Raw genomic sequence first — 17518 nt, forward strand, 5'->3', positions numbered from 1 at the left:
CTCTTTCTGGTGTCTTATCCTGCAGTTTTGTTTGGAACATATTCCTCTGCCTCCTTATTTTGTCAGGGTTTCTGTGTTTCTTCCTTTGTATTAGATGGATCTGCTATGCTTTCTGGTCTAGAGAGTAATGATTTTATGAAAAAGGAGTCCTGTGGTGCCCAGAAGCTCAAGACTCTTTACTGTTCAGTTCTCCTTTGTGGTGGAGCCCCAGGTGCTGTTGATGGGCAATGGGTGAGGCTGCCTTTCTGTCTTTCTGCTGGCAGTGGTTTATCTCGGTCTGCTGAGACCAGCAGTTTTCCTCAGTTGGCCCTTTGTGATCAGAACAGTGGCTTCCACTTGGGTCATTGTAGATGGGGCTGCCCTCTGCCTGCCCTACAGCCATGGTGGGGCTACAGGTTTAAGGCCACCTCCAGTTTCCAGGAGGCCAGGCTAGCTGGGGTGGTGAGTAGTGCAGTAATGGGCTTGTCTGCCCACAGGGAAGAAGGAGCACTTTGATCTGGCTCCTGCAGACACTTCCCCATTTGGGATGAGATAGGGCCAAGAAAGCTAGGGGAGCCTCCCTCTGCCTGCCAGGCAGCAAAGTCTTACACTGCTGGGCCAAATGGGCCAGCACACCTGTGGTATGCAATGAAGCACCTCAGGGCTGAGCTGCCAGTAAGGGAGATGGAGCATCTGGGGCTCCTGAGAGTGCCCGCCCCATTGGGCCAAGGAAGGGCTGGACAAGTATTACCCACCTGACCTTTCTCCTGTAGAGACAGCTCCATCCAACCCTTGCTCCTCTGGAACCCTTCCTGCTGCTGGCAAGTCTTTCAAACTGCTGCCTCTGCTTTGGGTCTCATCAGGACTGGTGGAGCGTGCCTGTGCTCCACAAGCAGCTAGAGTCTCAGCCTCCCAGAGTGTTCCAACTGTCCCTAGTGTCCAGCCCTGCTAATCACCAGAACCCAATGCAATGTGGACTCATGCTCCCACAGCAGATCTCCAGGGCCAGGTGTGCAGAGTTCCTGGGCTCCATTCCTCCACTGCCTGTGGGCTGGGAATGGGGGAAGAGCTAGAGTCCCTCTCAATCGTGGCTCTGCCACCTTACCCTTTTCTTTGTGGTCTTCTCTTCTTCCCCAGGTGTAGGTGGTCTGTTCTGCAGTCTTCAGGTCATTTTCAGGGTGTGTGTGTGTGGGAGGTTTCTGCCTTGCCTTCCTACTCTACCGTCTTTTTTCCCCATCCTTATCCAGAATGGGCCTAGTTTTAGTTTATTAGTTTACTAATCAAGCTTAAAGCCCTCACAAGACACAGCAGTGATGAAACCAGGCTATTGGTAATAACAGTTTTCACTGAAATGAAAAATAGAATATTGGGCATCATCTCTCCCCCTTCCTTAGAGTAGTCATTCTCCTTCATGTGCAGGGAAGTGCCGCAAACCAGTATTACACAATATTAGAGTTGTAGGACACAGTAGACATCTGACTTGAACTTAGTCCCACCCCTTCATTTCAAAGTGAGAAGACTCAGTTCCAGAGAGGGGAAGTGGCTTGCCCAAGGTCACTTAGCTAGTCAGCTGGGACAAGAGCACGAGTTCGATTCCCACTCCAGTGCTTTATTTAACTGACTTCTGTTTTGACTGTGATCCAACTTCAGGGGCTGTGGATGAGGTTGAAAGCAGTTCTTTATCTCTCAGTAACTCAATCAGCCATCCTTATGCTCTTGGAAGGTTCTTGAGTTCATACCATCTTTTTTTCCAAGGGATTTTGCTGTATTCCTTCACTCATCCTATTTTTAACTTCTATTTATTGACTCTTCCTTAGTCTTTAACATCTTAAAACCAAACAAGAAAAAAAACTCACAATAACAGCAAAATATATATTGTCAGCCTGGCATAATCCCCTCTAGAAAACACACCCCTCTCCTTCACAGCATAAACCCCTAGGGAAAAAAATTTAGAGTTTGGGCAACTATCATGTAATACATATTAAGAGTCCCCGAGATTTGCAGGAACCATTATACATTAGAGTTTCTCACCCACTAGTTATACCTTATGGCTTTTTAAGTGACTTCTTCAGACTCTTATTGGGAGTTACCAAATACTTGCTTAGAAGGGAACCAGCAGTGTTCATTTAGGGATGCTGAGCATTAGCCAGGCTCACCTTTGAGCCAATTAGCTTCTTCTTACACTTCTTGCACTTAATGATTTCAGTTCCTGCCATAGGTAAATCACACACTGCTAATATTATGCACCTTCATAGTTATTCCTGAATAACCAAAACTACACAATAAACGTGCAAATATTAGTTATCCTCACTTGTTCTCTCTACTCCCTCAGTTCCCATTTGTCCTGCACCCCACAACATGTGATTTCCACCCTTCTCTAAGAAACTACTCTTATAAAGACCACGAGGCCTGAATCACGGATACTTTTCATTTAGTCTTCATCTGACCTGACTTTTGCATGGCTCTGACACCCCTGATTATGCCCTCCTTCCTGAAACTCCCCTTTGCTTTCCATGGTATCATTCTTTGATGGATTTTCTCCAGCCTCTGGGGTACGTACATCCAGTCCCCTTTGTGAGCTTATCTTCCTCTCTTCATCCCCTGAGCTTGGCATTTTCCAGATTTCTGAGTCTGACCATCTCACTCCTTAACCAGGTATTTAGGGCCTAGATAATCTTAATCTTACTCATTAAGATTACTTACCCTGGCTTTAAATACCACTTATACATGACTCCCAGGTCTATAAACTGCCAGATCTATAATCCAGCTTGGACTTTTCTCTTGAGTTCTAAATCTTATATTCAGGACTCCTAGATACCTGTTCTTGCTGTTGTACTGTCCTCATGAGCTGCCCCTTCCCCAGCCAGTCCCATTCCTCATCTTCCACAATCAGGTTTTCCTTTTATTCTCCATTTGTGTGGCTAGTGCCATTCAGCAAATCATCCGACCAAGAAACCTGGGAGTCATCCTAGGTTTTGCCTCCATCGGTGATCTGTTACTAAGTCCTGTATAAATCTTCTGCTCTCCTTCCCCACTCTCCTGCTGTAGTTGAGACCTGGGCATTATGTCTCCCAGGGACTACTGCAGTAGTAGTCTCCTATCTTCCAGTCTTTGTACCCAACCACCTCCAGATGACTGTTGATACAACTGTCAGGATTAACTTTCTGAAACAAAAATCTGACCCTGTTACTCCACTGCTTAAATGTCCTTAGTGGCTCCCCTCTTCCACAGGATAAAATCCAAACTCCATATAAAGCACATCAAAGCCCTTCATGATCAGGCTTCTACCTTTAGCTTTCACACAGCCAGCCTTTGCTGTGCCTATTGCCTCTGTCCGGAATTCTTTTTTCCATCTCCTCAGTCTTTCTGGAAAACTCTCACTCCTCCTTTAAGACTGATACAAATGACATCTCTCTTGTGAAGCCTTCCCCAGTGCTCTGAATCCTCAGGGTCCAGCACAGTGTAGGTGCATAGCATGTCTAGTAAACATTTGTTGACTGAGTGAATAGGCCCCTATTTCCCAAGATCCTTTTCCATAGCACACATGTAAGGTAAAAGGTAGCTCTGTGTAGAGGCTGTGGTAGTTTACAGTGAGAGGACGCAAGGTGCCTGGTTCATGTGGGCATTCAGTAAATGCTCTTTTGTTGTATTTGCTTTCATTTGTTTTACTTTTTTTGTTTTGTTTTGTTTTACTTTTCTGAATAGTAATACATTCACATTATTCAAAATTCAAAAGATAAGAAAGTTATATATAGAAAAGTTCCCCCACACCAGTGCTTTCCAGCCACCGAATGCTCCTCCTAAAAATGTTAGTTTCATGAGGAAACCTTTTTTAACACAAGTGGTAATATTCCATACTGTTCTGGCCCTTGCCCTTTTTCACTTAATATATCCTGTGGGTTATTCCACATTAGCCCATGAACAGCTTCTCATTTTATTTTGTTTTAACTGTATAATATGCAGAATCATAGTTCAGTGTCTTACTCTGTCCTCTGTATTATCTGTATCTTGGTAATTGGACCTAGAAACTTGAAGATGCTGTGTTCTTCCATCAGGAGGCACACAATGTCTAGTCATTTCTCTTTTTTTGATGTTAACGGCTGTTGATTACCCATTAATTCACTAGGGTTGCAAAATGCAGATTTCCTAATAGCTTCATTCCTCTTTTCATTTATTAGCTTAAAAACTTCATAGAGACTTTCTGTCATTTACCATTCATTTATCCAGAAGTATCGTTTATATAAGAAAGGCAGGATAAATGCTTGATTCTTTTTCCTTTATACACCAGTTTTTTTTAAAAAGTGGTTATCTGGCATACTCCAATAGTAACTGATTTTTTTTAAGTATCCTTATGAACTCAAAATCACACATATTTGATATTTTTCAGTTCATTGCAGTTTTTATCCTACTGATGCTCACACTGTCCGTTTTTTGCCAGTGGAAGTGTTCCAGTTATCTACTGCTACACCACAAACCACGCTTAAATCAGTGACTTAAAACAACAGTTTATTATCTCTCATGGTTCTGTAAGTTGACTTAGCTCACTAGAGTGGCTCGTGCTTGGGATCTCTCATACCATTGGTCAGATGTCAGTTGGGGCTGAGTTGTATGAAGGCTTGACTGGTCTGGATGTCCAAGCTGGCTAGTAGTTGCCTGTCAGCTGGGAGCTTAGCTGGGTTATTGACTGGAATGCTTGCACACAGCCTCTCCACATGCACTGGACTTCTTACAACTTGACAACCGGGTTCCTACAGGGAGCATCCCAAGAATAAGCATTCCAAGAGGCAGGAAGCAAAAGCTGCCAAACCATGTAAGGACTGTGCCTGGAACTGGCACAGTGTCACTTCCACCGTTTTCTGATGATCCAAGTAGTCACAGGGTCTTCCCAAATTCAAGGAGATGGAAGAAGAGACTTCCTCTTGATGGAGGAGTGGCAAGGTCATACTGAAGCTTGTAAGATGAGAGATGTTGTGCCCATGTAATCTGCCACCGTGAACCACTTCTGTTGGTTCCTAAGCCCTTTTGACATGACCCTATTGGTCTTTGATAGCTTATTTGCCATCTTGTAAAACAGGATACCCTAGATTCAGCTTGTTTATTTTCTGCCTCAGACTTCAAAGCAACCATTTCTCCAAGAATCCCTGGTTCCTTTTAGGAGTAGCCCCATCACTGTAAATGTTCCTTGTTCTTAGGACACTGGCTAGTTACATGGGGATCCCTGATGTCATGCTTACTTTATGTTCAAAGGTAGGAGGACCAGCACTCCTAGAGCTAAAGAATTGGTATTAGGAACTAGGGGAAAATGCCATCCAGCTATCCAGTGAATACCTTTTTATTTTCTAACACAGATGTCACTCAGCCAAAATAGTAACTCTGTTTCCTACCCAGTCTTTAGCTAAGGACCTGTCAGAAGCCGAGCAGCAGCATGCCCATGCCCTGTGCAGCCACTTGCACAACATTGACCAGCTCTTGGCCCTGCAGAGGTGCCGGCTCAGCCTCCTAGAGGAAAGTTACAACATGGAGCTGGAGGCCCTAACCAAGGAGTTTGAGACAGAAAGGTATGGGGGCCTAAGAGATTATTTGAGTCCAGGGGCACATCCTGTCAAGGAGCTGCCTGCAAGCATGTAGCTACACCTGGCCAAGACACGACCCCAAAAAGAGGAGATTCTGTGTTCCTTCCAAACTAACCTAGGTTTAAGCTTGTGGCCTTAGCCTCCCTTTGCCCATGCCAGGTCCCTGTCTGTCACCCTCACCCCCACTTTCAACTATCAAAAGCCAACCCATCTGGAAGGGGACTGGGATTGGAGGGGGACTTCTCACTGAAATCTTTTGTGCTTTTTGATTTTTGTATCAATGACTATACTACTTATTCAGATATCAAAATAATTTTATTCTATTCATTTTTTCTGGCCCTAAAAAGGATAGAGCCCTTCTTACCTCTGGTATCCTTCAGTACCCAGGAATTTGTACTATTCAGTTTTATTATATACTGCTTTAAGATACCATTATTGGTCCCTATGCTTTATCCCTCAGATTAGGGACACTGTCTTATCTCCTATAGGAAGATAATTATTGACCAGCATGAAAAAGAGATACACTACCTACAAGATGTCTTCATGGCCATGGAGCAGAATTATATAGATTATGAGTATGAAAGCAAGCTGGAGTTCCAGAGCACATGGGACGACCTCAAAAACAAGGTATGGGGGGAGAGCAGATGGGCAAGAGCTGGGAGAGAAGTGGGAGAAAAATGCTGAAGGCGTCTAGAGTTGGGAGAGATCCCTGAACCGACACAATAAAATGCCTGCTGCCACTGAAGTTTCTCCTACTGCTTTTTGTAGTTTTGTGAAAATTGGTCAGGAAGGAGAACCATTCTGAAATGTCAACAAAATGCATTTTAGAGTTAAAAGGCACCAAAGAGATCATCTGGCTTCACCCCATGATTTTCAGGTGAAAAAACTAAGGCCCAAAGAGGTAAAATGACCTGCCAAAGTCTTGCTGCTGGGCTTCGGTGGGGCCCGGAGAATCCAGTTCTCCTGCCTCTCTGCCCAGAGTGCTTGCCACCATCCTGGAGATTGCGAACTTAGCCAGCCTACAGACCTGGGTTTGGGTATGGGGTTCTTTGTCTTAATTTTGCCCCATAGTGTTTTGTAAAGGCTTTTAATAATCTTACTACATTTAAAAACTGGGAGATTTCACATAAAAATCCAAAATTTCCACTTCCCTTGAAAAAAGATCTGGCAGCACTGGGCCACGTTCCAAATGAGGATGTTCATGTGGAGCTGAGTAGATGGGCCACCCCTCACTCCCGATCCCCAGGAGCATTTCCTCTTTGGTTCCCCACAGGTCCCATCTAGCCCACAGCAGTTAGTTATATCTGCTCTCTACCAGACTACAAACAGTTCAGAGGGTGAGGTTGCTGGTGGAAGTGAAAGGGCACTACTGATAGCAATATTGGGGCCACTTCCTAGAATTTAGAAGAGAAGCACTTTTTAAGACTGCAGCTAGAGAATACAGTAGAAGATCTGTGGAGACGGTTCCAGGATGCACTCAAGAGTTACACTGATGCCACAGAGGATCAGAAGGTTGCCTTCGAGACCCTGAAGGTGAAGGATGAGAGGAGCTCCAAAGAGATTGAAGCACAGATGAAAAAAATACAGAGACTACAGGTCAGTGCAGCCAACTGGAAACACAGCTTTAACTGCTCTTTTCTCCCATTTCTCTTCCCCGTTTCCACTGGGCCCCATCATTGGTTCGGGAAAGATGATCTGCTTGGATCTCAATCCCCAGATAGTTCTTTCCTCTCTCTCACTGAAGACTGTTAGCTAGTCAAGTGTCTCCTCTAATCTACTCTGTTCCTCCAGGATTCCATAACTATTTTAAAAGGCAAGATCATGGTGCACAGCCATGAGAGTGAAGAGCAGAACCAGTACATTCGTGATGACAAGGAGTTGATCCTTGCACAGCTGCGTAAACTTAAGGCCCAAAGGACTCAGGCCCGGGGAATATCACAGGAGAACTTAGTCAAACTCACTCTGGAAAGTAACGCCACCCTCAAGGCCCTGAGAAAGATCGTCGATAAGGTAACAAAGGGCAGAGGGAAGTCAGAACAAAATTTGGACACCTGGCTCCCTGTGAGTGAAAGGGGCTTGAGAGACGCAGAGAGGGCTTCCTCCTGCTTCCTGCCTGCATGGACACTCAGAATACATTTGTTAATCCATGTTTCTTCCTTCTCACATTTTCAATGAATTCATAACAAATGAATTTTATGCAAGTATAAATACTTGGAATAGTGTTTGGCATACAGTAAGCACTCAGTGTAGGATATATTTACTAGTCTTATCTTACATTTGGATGAGTAGCTTCCCTGGGTTCAAGCAGGGGAACCAACTCCACTATTTCCCTCTTCCCTATAAAAGATCTCTTCCTGCTTCCAACAGGGTGAAAAGATCCTTAAACTTGCTGAAATTTGTAGGAAATTTGAAACAGAGGAAGAAAAAGTGCTGCCCTTTTATTCATCAGGTTTGACTCCCAAGGAGCAAAGGGAGATAGAGGAAATTAAGCCAGAGGAGCTCACTGAGGAGCTGGCAAAGGTAAAGTGCCTGGGGCCCAGAGGCTATTGCTCAAGGTTGGGGAGGAGGGGGCACTGGGCTGCATTTGCCCATGGGCCCAGCACACACCTTCTCCCTTTAACTCAACTCCCAGGTGATAGCAAACTACACAGGGATGGAGAATTTCTGGAAAAGGTACAACAAAGTGAAACTGGAGCAACTGAGCCTCCAACACAGACATGCCCAGTTGTTAGAAATCAATGGGAAGTTGCGGGAGATGCTCAAGCAGTACTTAGATGGCATCTCAGTGAGTGATGAGGTGCTGAGCCAGCTCAATCCACTCTTCATCGTCAACCACCGGAGCAACTTACCCGAGCCCTCGTTCACACATCCAACCCAGCCAGGTGACAACCAACCTCCGACCACTTACAACATCATTGAAGCAGCCCACGTGATCTCCCACATCCTGTGACACAAGGAGAAAATCTCTTCTCAACCCCAGAGAATTTTTTGAGAGACCTGAGGATTTTGCTATTAAAAATTTCCATGGAGTGGTGGGCTCCTTCTATCTTTGCCATATTGGACAGAGCAGTCTGCTTTGAGGATACTAGGAATACAGCAGCCCCAGGGAGTGGAGCGAATAGCTAGGCAACTATCAGGAGACTTACTGCTCAGTGAAGCATTGCTGCTCAGTCAGGGCACCATGGGAGCCAAAATCCATTCAGGATCTAGAGATCCTGTGGGAAGATTCAAGAACAAGTCCTTGGGGTAAGTTAGGACAGGAAGAGAAGGCCAGGGGAAGAGGTGACCCAAAGCCTCCAACCACCCCCATGCCAGGCCAGAGCCAACTCAGAATGCCTTTTCCCGAGCCCAGCCCTTTACCTCATCCCTCTTACAGAAGTAGCCTCAGAAAATATCAGGTAAAGAATGCAAAGAAGTTTTTTTCAAACTAGTATTTATTTCTTTTTGCTCTTGTTTCGTTTTTCTTCCTTGAGCTTCTTTTTGGAGACTTTAGGTCTGCTGGCCTTTTTGTACAGATGATACCCAATGAGGCCCAGGAGGGCTGGCACCATGGCCATGCCTACCAGAGGTAAAATGCCCTTCACCAGCTTCTGCCAGTAGTTGGCTCGGATCAGTGCAATCAGCTCCACGTCAAACTGTAGCACTGCATCCGCTGGAGGCAGAGAGGAGGTAAGGGTTAGAATCCTTGCGTACTGTATTCAGGCCTCAGGATCTGAATGAAAATAGGGAGGGTAGGCCACACCAGAGCAACAACTGTGAAGCTGGCAGGATTTAAATGTGTTGAGTCCCCTTGAACAGAGGCAGAGAAGGGTTATAAGTAGAATTTGGTGGTAGACATGTTTTCCCAAAATACGCAAGTGTAGCCTGTGGTCAGTGACAGATATTTGACAGCACGGGAAAACTTTCTGTGGGTCTGAAATGTACAGACTGTCCTCTATTTATACATGAGAAACTCTGCAACTCCACTTCCAAACAGCCACATGGATTGAATCTGCAGGGCTGAAATTAATTGGATTTAAACTTTTAAAACTCTACCAACCAATGAGCACACTCAATGTGATTGTTAGAAAAGATAGATGTTTCAATGCAGGAGCTGGAGAGGAAGAAGGATGTGGCTACCTAAGGAGTGGGAGAAATGCAAGCAGAAACAGCACTGGAAATGGGAAGCTAATAGAGCTTTGGGTCAGAGTTTTTCTTTAGTCCCCCAACCCTCTTTCGGGGTCTCCGTCTGAGCTGGAACTAGGATAAGAACTGTATCCAGGTACTCTGAAGTACAACACAATTTAGCTGATAAACATCTGTTATAACCGAAAGCAAGAGATATGCACCTAGGGATATCTCTCTAGTCTCAAGCCTTCAAGAACAGATATCAGCAGTGACCTGTGAGGGTTTTTTAAGTTATGGGGTGAAATTATTTTTTGTTTTGTTTTGTTTTGAATTACTTGACTGTGGTCATTTTTACTATCTGTTGCCTGGTGGATGCTGAAAGGAGGGGTGGAGATGTGGTGAAAAGCCACACTAGCTGCACAGAGTTTGAAGTTGTAGGAAAAAGGCAGGAAAGAAGTCCAGAGTTCTGAGAGGGGAGCCACAGGCAATTCAGACCTATGTGGCTCAAGCAGGTGTCTCCTCCCTAAAGTTGCTGGCTGCTAGAGGGCAAGCCAGGTGGCCTTAACAAGTTATATGTCTCAAATTCCTGTTAATTATCTGAAGAGGAAAAAAGCAGTCCTGCAGAAGGAGGCCCCAGCCACTCCTGTCCCTTTCAGCAAACTGAGTTTAGACCTTCTCATGCTCCAAAGTGTATAGCTCTCTGTGGCTCTTAGGGACTGGGTATTTTGACTGCCTGAGAAAGAGGCCTAGTGAGATTACCTGGGATAGATGGTGGAAATCCCCGTTTTCCATAGGCCAAGTGAGAAGGAATGATTGCCCTTCGCTTCTCTCTGAGGGAAGGAATGCCAATCACAGCCAGAGGTAGGACCAGGTGGGCCAGCAGCCTTAGTCCATCTGAAGCCCCACCAGGAAAACTCTGGATATTCACAACCAAAACATTAACTTTTCCACCTGAGCACCAAACAGGTTACCAGCAAAGGTGTCCATCCCCCCCATGTCTCGACTCCTCCAGTGACATCCACAGCTATATAGGCACTGAGGTTCTGGATGCCCTCAGGGGTCCCAATGACCTGGACCTACCCAGTATGAAGCCAGGGCCCTTTATCCCATGTCCTCCTGCCTTCTCTAGAGGCAGGGAGGGCAGGGAAAGCCTCTACCCATGCAAAGAGGGGTACCCAATCCCACCCCTGCCCAGATACTCACCCCACACACATGTCTAGAAGGCTCTGCTCCAGACCTTGAGGAAGAAGACACAACTGTACAGGACGCTGCCTACATTCCCCAAATCCCAGGAGAGGAGGATCAAAGGCTCCCCCTTGACGCTCAGTTGAGCTCCCCATTTCTCAAATTTTTGGCTTCCAGTGGGATATGGGGTAAGAAGAATGTTAGAAGTGGACTTTGAACCTCAGCAGGTGTCTGGTAGAGCCCTGGGGAAATTTCCAAGGTAGTCTAGGGGTTGAAGAAGCTAAGAAAAGGCGTAAGTTGGGAAGAAGTGCAAGGGGAGGCACAGGTCACATACCTGGGATCACCTGCTTTTGGCCAAGTTCTATAACCAGAGGGTCTCTGGTCAGGGAAGTGTCAATAATGCGTCCATCTGCCAAGCTGCCCTGGCAGGAGAAAGGATCAAGAATGCACGTCTAGTACCTCTCCTCCCAGCAGGCACACCACACACACCTGGGCCTAGAGGCGGCCACAACCCCCTAGCAGCTGCCGCCTAGCATTCCCCTCGGAGCAGAAAGGAACAGGAAGCCCCAAAGGGCTGGCAGTTCTCGGAGATCTCGCCACCCTTCACCTCTGCACCAGGGAGAAACTGGTGGAAAAGCAAGCAGGGGAAATGGGCAGAGAAGAGCAGCGCCCCTCCCCCGCGCCACGTGCCGGACGACCCCAGAGCCTGGGAGTTACTCCGAACCGCTTGCCACGTGTCCAAGCCAAAGCTGACGTGTTTCGGCAGGGCGCCGCCCCCAGGCCCCGCCCCGGCCCCCCAGACCCCTCACCGTGTAGTGTATGTGCAGTGTGTCTCCAAAGGCAGCGGGCTCCGCACACGGTTCGGGGGGCTCCACCTATGATCGGACTGCAGGAGTCACGGAGGCTCCTCCAAAGATCCCGTTCTGGCCACTACACCCAGTGTCCCGCAACTCAGTTCCCGCACTTCCTCTCCTTCCCGCTCCCAGTTCGCTTAAACCCCGGTCCGCTCCCGACAAGGCCCGCCCCCGCGGGGCCTGGGACTGTCTCCTCCTCACCAGGGTCTCCACTTGGAGGGTCCGGATGGGACTTTCGGTTTCGAACCCAGCGTCAGCCCAGCACACCGCCCCACTGATCAGCAGCAGCAGCCAACGGAGCGGCAGTAGTGAGGGGCACAGGGTCATGACTGGACGCGGCACAGGGCACCGGGCACCAGGACAGGCTGCTCGGGTGGCGGCTGCTAGGACAGCAGTCCCCTCGGCGCCCAGGCCACACTGGACGGGACGGGGCGGGTCGCGACGCGCCAGCTCCTCCTCCTGCAGCCCTTCCTCCACCTTGTCCCCACCTCCTGGAGGGAGGAGGCGCGGGGAGCCCTCCCTACCCGCTAAGATCCGGAGGTCGCGGATTCTAACCCACCCGTTACGGTTCTGCCGCGTAGCAAGGGGCTGGGTCGCATAACAGCACCCATTTACAATTTCCTGCTGTGTGCCAGGCACTTGTTTGTAATCCTCAAAACCATCCTGAAAAGTAGGCATAATTGTTTCCATTTTACAGATAAGGAACAGGGTACTCAGGTTAAGTATTTTGCCCAAGGCCATCCAGCTAGTGGTGTCAGAGACAGAATTCAAAGGCAGAACTGCCTGAGTCCAATGTATTAGCTCTCTGCTCTTTCCTAAGATACTTACCTCCTTACACCTATTCTAGCAGTGTTTGACTGGCCCACACAACCCCAGCAGTTGTCAAAGGCAGCATCCCTCTCCCACTTCCAGCCCTTCCATCTTGAATTTCAGATCATATATCCAAAAGGAGACATATATATATTGGAGCCATATATCCAAAACTAAGGGACAAATCCCTGATCTTTTCCTCTGACATTACCATTTCCTTTCTCCTTTCATCAACAAACACTTGTCAAAAAGGTAGCTACATATATCCCTTTTATGTTTGTGTAAGGATTTCAGTTTTTAAAGGGTTTTAAAATTATTTCAGGACGCCCTACCCAGTCCCCTTCTGCATGATTTAAACCATGACTGCCCACACAAGACTTGACATCTGGATTCTACTCCTCTAAGTCATCAGGGAGCTCAGTCACCAAATTCTTGGGTCTTTTCTTGGTTCCTTGTCCTCTTTAGCATCTCTCTGGTACATGATGCCACTAAGCTCTGACTGCTTTCTCAAAGCTCTAGACACAAATGCCTATTGCATACCTCTACCTGGATGTTTGACCAACACCTCAAACCAACACATTGGATACTGGGCTCATTCCTCTTGCCCCCTCCATCCCAGCTGCAACAATCTAGACCTCCCTCCCAAGTTCCTATTTCTATTATGGTTCTGCTATCAGCATTCTCTTTCTCTCCTCTCCCACATCCAACCAGTCTCCTCTGGATTCTCTCTCCTCAGCTTCTCCACTCTTTCTTTCAGCTTCCATAGCTACCACCCTAATGAAGCCCTCATTCTCTCTCTCTTTTGGGTTGTTTATAAAGAAGAAGCCCCCTCAGTAGGAGGGAGTTTCTGGGTGTGAAGGAATGCTCTATTTCTTGATAGGAAAATGGGTTACATGGGTGTACACATTTGCCAGAATTTACCAAACTCCATGACAAGATCTGTGCATTACACTGCATGCAAATTATAAACTTTTTAAAAAGGAAAAAATTTAAATTAACATATAAAAAGAAACAAAACTACATTTCCAAGTCTCCTTAAAGCCTGAATAAAGCCATGTGATTAAGTTCTGGCCAATTTAAGACATAAACAGAAGTGTTAGAAATAGTATTCTGGACTGTCAGGAGTGTTCCTTGGAGTTAATTTAGCTAAGCTATGTGTTATTGTGTACTATTCTGCCTTTTCCCAATCTCCTTCCCTTCCTTTTTTCTGCTGCCTGGAATGTAGATGAGATGAATTACACTCTAGCAGCCATGGTAAACCATGAGATGACCATGAGGATGGAAGTTCTTTGCTAGAAGGGTGAAGCAAAAAGATAGAAGTCTAAATCCCAGGTAACTGTAAAGCCACCATACCAGTCCTGAACTGTCTACCACCAGAAACCTTTTAACTTAGGTAGAAATGAACTTCTATCTTGTTAAAAAAAAAAAAAAGGCTCTTCGGCCCTAGCCTATCCCTACTTTAGCCCATTCTTACACTGAGGCTATCTGCTCAGTGTCAGTCAGGTCACCTGCCCACTAAAAAGCCTGCCATGGCTCCACCTTGTCCAATGAATAAAATTCAGCCTCTCTGACATGCCAGTTAAAAGCTTACATCTGGTCCTAATCTGCCTTCCCAAACTTGGCTTTTATTCCATTAAACTGAAAGCCTTTTAAACACAAGAACCTCCTCTTTGTCATTTCTATCTTCTCATTGCCATCGTTTGACACTTAGATGCTCAATAAACGTGTGTGAACTGAACCAAATCCCCTTCCTGCTCATGGATGGTCTGGCATCAGATGAACCTGCATCGTGTGTTTTCAGCTCTGTGCCCTGGCTCATGCTCTTCCTTCACCTGTCAAGATACCTCCAAACCAGGCTCAAATAGTGAGTCCTGATTCTCTTAAGCTTGAACTTCAGGAACACACTCCAGGACATGACCGTTTCCCTGGGCTGTAGTTATCTGTGTATGCTCCACCCCCCTGCCCCCATCTCCTCTAAAAGCCAGCTCTCTGATGGCAAGGACAAGGTTGTAATCATATCTGGAGTCCCCTAGGTACTAGCTTCACAGTACCCTCCATATTACAGATTCTAGACCAATACATTTTATTTGGAATAAATAATATACTTTGCTATACTGGAAAACCATTAAAAAGATCTAACTATACTACCATGGAAAACCTCTATGATAAATGTATATACCCTTAAGTTAAAAAAAAAGCACGACTAGATGTGATAAGCCCATTTATATTCTAATCCCTCCCCAAATGTACATAGGTAAACATATTTAGAAAAGCAGCTGCTAGAAGGATGCACACCAAATAGCTGAGGGTGGCTACCTATGGGAATGGCAGTAAGCAGGAACAGGTTCTGCATGTTGCTCTGCATATTAATGGATCTTTTGCAATAAAAATTACTTTGGTTAAAAAACTACACTTTAAAATATTACATGAATGAAGGGAATATATAGGAGATGGAGAATGAGTTGTGCTAAGAGAGCTAAAGGAGACAGACAAGGGAAAATAAGTCCTTGTGATTAGCAAGGCCATAGGCAGCTTTGTGGATCTTAAGGAAAGTAGTATTTTTAATCAAGTGAGAAAGAGGATAAAGGCAGTTGGTCAGATATTTGGGGAAAATAAATGGACCAGTTTGGCTAAAGTAAGGGATTTAGCCAGGAGAAAGAGGTACTTGAGAGGGAAGTAAGCTTTAGTTGTGAACAGCCTTGAATCGAAAAGGGGAAGCTGGTGTGGGCGGTAGGGGTAGAGTTAGAGAGGGTGGTAATAGAAATGGAAAGGGCAAAACTAAGACAACGATATCACCCACAGGGGTCAGCACAAGCCCACTTGGACCCAGGAGGGACAAGGGAGGAAGGAGCTTGGATCAAGTTAGGATTAATCTGAAGGACAGAGAAAAGGTGAGATGGTTCTGGGAAACATAAGGGAGCGGCCCAGCCCAGACTAAACGCACAACTTAATCAGAGGGCCACTCCCAGGAAGGCCTCCATCCCCCATGGTGTCTCTGTGGGCAAATAGGAGAAACTCTGCCACAGTTTCCTGGCTTCCAAGACTCATGGAGCACCCACCATGCCCAGCTTGGTTAAGGACAATAATATTTTATTTATTCATTCAAGGCTGAGTGCCAATTATGTGCCAGACAGTAAGCAGGGCACTGCTTTTTAAGTGCTTTTAATATGTTTATTTTTAAGATTGTTAATAAATAAAAAGCTGTGAGTCAGCATATGCAAGTTGGGCTTCAAAACGTTAATGCCATATTTTCAAGGGTATGGCTACCCTGGCTGCCTAGAGGTTTTCTTCTTAGGTATGGTTATGCACTCATTTATCTAAAAATGAAGTGTTACCTCCCACCCCCACTCTCTCCTGTGGCTGTTTTAGCCAGGGAGGTTATCATCTCATCAATGCAAGATCTAACATAGGCAAAAACAGATTCCCCATCTTCTAATTAGGTAACAACCTAAAGCCAAGAGAACACCCCTGTTTCCTATATTCAGAAATCAGAAAGAAGCTAACATCCAAGTTCCAGTGGTTCACAGCCCCAGGCTAAGTCCCCCAACCCTTAAAGGCCTTGCACTCAATTCTGTCCTAGAATGGCTCCCAAAAATGTGTGGGATGGAGGGGGTGGAGGTGGGGGATGCCAGGTGGACAAGCTGGCTCTCAAACCCTCTGCCTGGCCCAGACTGATTGTCCAGACCTCAGAGACAGCTCTCTCTGTGTCTGATTTGGAGGAAGGGTGAATGGGTAGAACTGGTCAGCTCTGGGCACATAGCCAGACTTCTGGCTCACATGTTGTCTTCTGTTCCACCACAATCAGCTCAGAAGCCAGATTGGCTTCTACACTATAGTCCAGATACTTTCTTCTGTAGCTCATGGCCATTGACAAACATAAGCACTCACCTTTCAGCCTTGATGGTGAACAGAACTGCCCCCAGTTCCTCATTTCCAGGCCTCCAACCACTGCCTTCGATGGCACTGTTCTCATTGCAATACTTAATGCTCAGACCTAACCCTCTCTTCCCTTTGTTCAGGAACTTGGAGCCATCCTTACCCAACCCGGCAAACAGGGCCAGGGAACCCGATAAGAATGAAAAATTTGCAGAAGAAGGAAGACATCTAGATTCTATCACTCCTCAGTGACCAGCATGATATTCATATCCCTCCAGTTACAGGGTTAGAAAACAGAACTGTGGACTTAGGCCCTCCTATCTCCACACCCTTCAAAGCTTCTGAGTATCAATATGACTGCATGCCCCAAAACCCCACTTCCTGCACCAAGCAGCAGCAAAGGGGTATGCCCCTGCACAGGCCCTCCCCAACACTCACTACTCCACAGGGGTAGTGAAGGATTCCAGAGCATCCTGGAAATCGGCTCCTGGGTCTCTCCCTCAGTGCAGTGTTTGACACCACTCTTAACACAGGTCTGGAAACATAAAAAGTACTGAATAATACCTGTCAATTTTCTGCTCAGAGCAATCAAGGCATGTGAACTGGAAGTGATGCAGGGAATCCCCAGAGCCTTCAGACCTTACAAGTCTGTAGTCTGAGAAACTCACACATACCCACACTCATTCTCCCTGTTACTGTCCCCATACTCTGGAGTGAAGGGGAGACAGTTTGGTCCTCTATCTCATCTGGACCAATCCAATAGCTTCCACTGGCTTTCTCCAGGCTCATTCTGGAATCTCCCTTGCCCAAGTTATCGTGAAGTGGGCCCCAGGCTCAGGTCCGCTGCCAAGCCATGACTGAAAAGCAATTCATGCTCTGGGAAGACGGGGTTGCTGTTTGTCCTAAGAACTGGATGATAAACTTTACCTTCCTGGTTAAGTCTCCCGCCATCAGCCCATGTCCCCATAAAAGAAGCTAGAAGGTTTAAGTAACTGCCACAAGGGGGCTCCCTCCACCTCCTTTCTGGTATCCTACTGAGTTGTTCAGGGGTTAAAAGCTCCCTCCCCGCCCACTGGCCTGCCATCCAGCTAAAATCCTCTCCATGATCATTATTTTATGACATGCTGCAGCTCT

The 17518-nt window shown here is 46.4% G+C and overlaps 2 protein-coding genes across 5 annotated transcripts in view; one reads left to right on the plus strand and one right to left on the minus strand.

The window, feature by feature from the left end:
* Window positions 1-8857, plus strand: part of CCDC65 (coiled-coil domain containing 65) — a 31080-nt gene extending 22223 nt beyond the window's left edge. For 2 of the 3 annotated variants that reach the window (XM_057486536.1, XM_036891629.2), the window contains 6 exons: window positions 5368-5537; window positions 6041-6179; window positions 6951-7148; window positions 7344-7562; window positions 7920-8072; window positions 8185-8857. In XM_057486536.1, the coding sequence (XP_057342519.1) occupies window positions 5368-5537; window positions 6041-6179; window positions 6951-7148; window positions 7344-7562; window positions 7920-8072; window positions 8185-8502 (1197 nt within the window). In that variant the 3' untranslated portion in view covers window positions 8503-8857. The remainder of the gene's footprint in view (window positions 1-5367; window positions 5538-6040; window positions 6180-6950; window positions 7149-7343; window positions 7563-7919; window positions 8073-8184) is intronic. The other variant, XM_036891641.2, reaches the window with a different exon arrangement.
* A 97-nt stretch (window positions 8858-8954) lies between these two features.
* Window positions 8955-12142, minus strand: FKBP11 (FKBP prolyl isomerase 11). Of its 2 annotated transcripts, XM_036891653.2 has the most exons (6): window positions 11900-12139; window positions 11654-11719; window positions 11179-11266; window positions 10863-10896; window positions 10419-10489; window positions 8958-9204 (listed from the first exon to the last, which is right to left on the minus strand). In XM_036891653.2, exons 1-6 carry the CDS (start codon window positions 12023-12025, stop codon window positions 8987-8989), a joined length of 603 nt encoding a protein of 200 aa, XP_036747548.1. In that variant the 5' UTR covers window positions 12026-12139; the 3' UTR covers window positions 8958-8986. The 2 variants fall into 2 exon arrangements, with proteins under 2 accessions (XP_036747557.1, XP_036747548.1); XM_036891662.2 differs by lacking the exon at window positions 11654-11719 and having other exon boundaries at window positions 8955-9204; window positions 11900-12142.
* Window positions 12143-17518: the final 5376 nt, after the last annotated feature.

Source organism: Manis pentadactyla, chromosome 10, assembly GCF_030020395.1.
Source record: "Manis pentadactyla isolate mManPen7 chromosome 10, mManPen7.hap1, whole genome shotgun sequence".
NCBI classification, from domain to species: Eukaryota; Metazoa; Chordata; class Mammalia; order Pholidota; family Manidae; genus Manis; species Manis pentadactyla.

What these genes read in the sequence shown, in the direction of transcription:
- FKBP11 (XM_036891653.2), bottom strand. Translation starts at nt 12,025, where the DNA reads ATGACCCTGTGCCCCTCACTACTGCCGCTCCGTTGGCTGCTGCTGCTG. An exon ending in CCCTCCAAGTGGAGACCCTG is followed by an intron (nt 11,720 to 11,899) that starts GTGAGGAGGAGA and finishes GTCCGATCATAG; the next exon opens with GTGGAGCCCCCCGAACCGTG. An exon ending in ATTTCCACCATCTATCCCAG is followed by an intron (nt 9,205 to 10,418) that starts GTAATCTCACTA and finishes CTCTGCCTCCAG; the next exon opens with CGGATGCAGTGCTACAGTTT.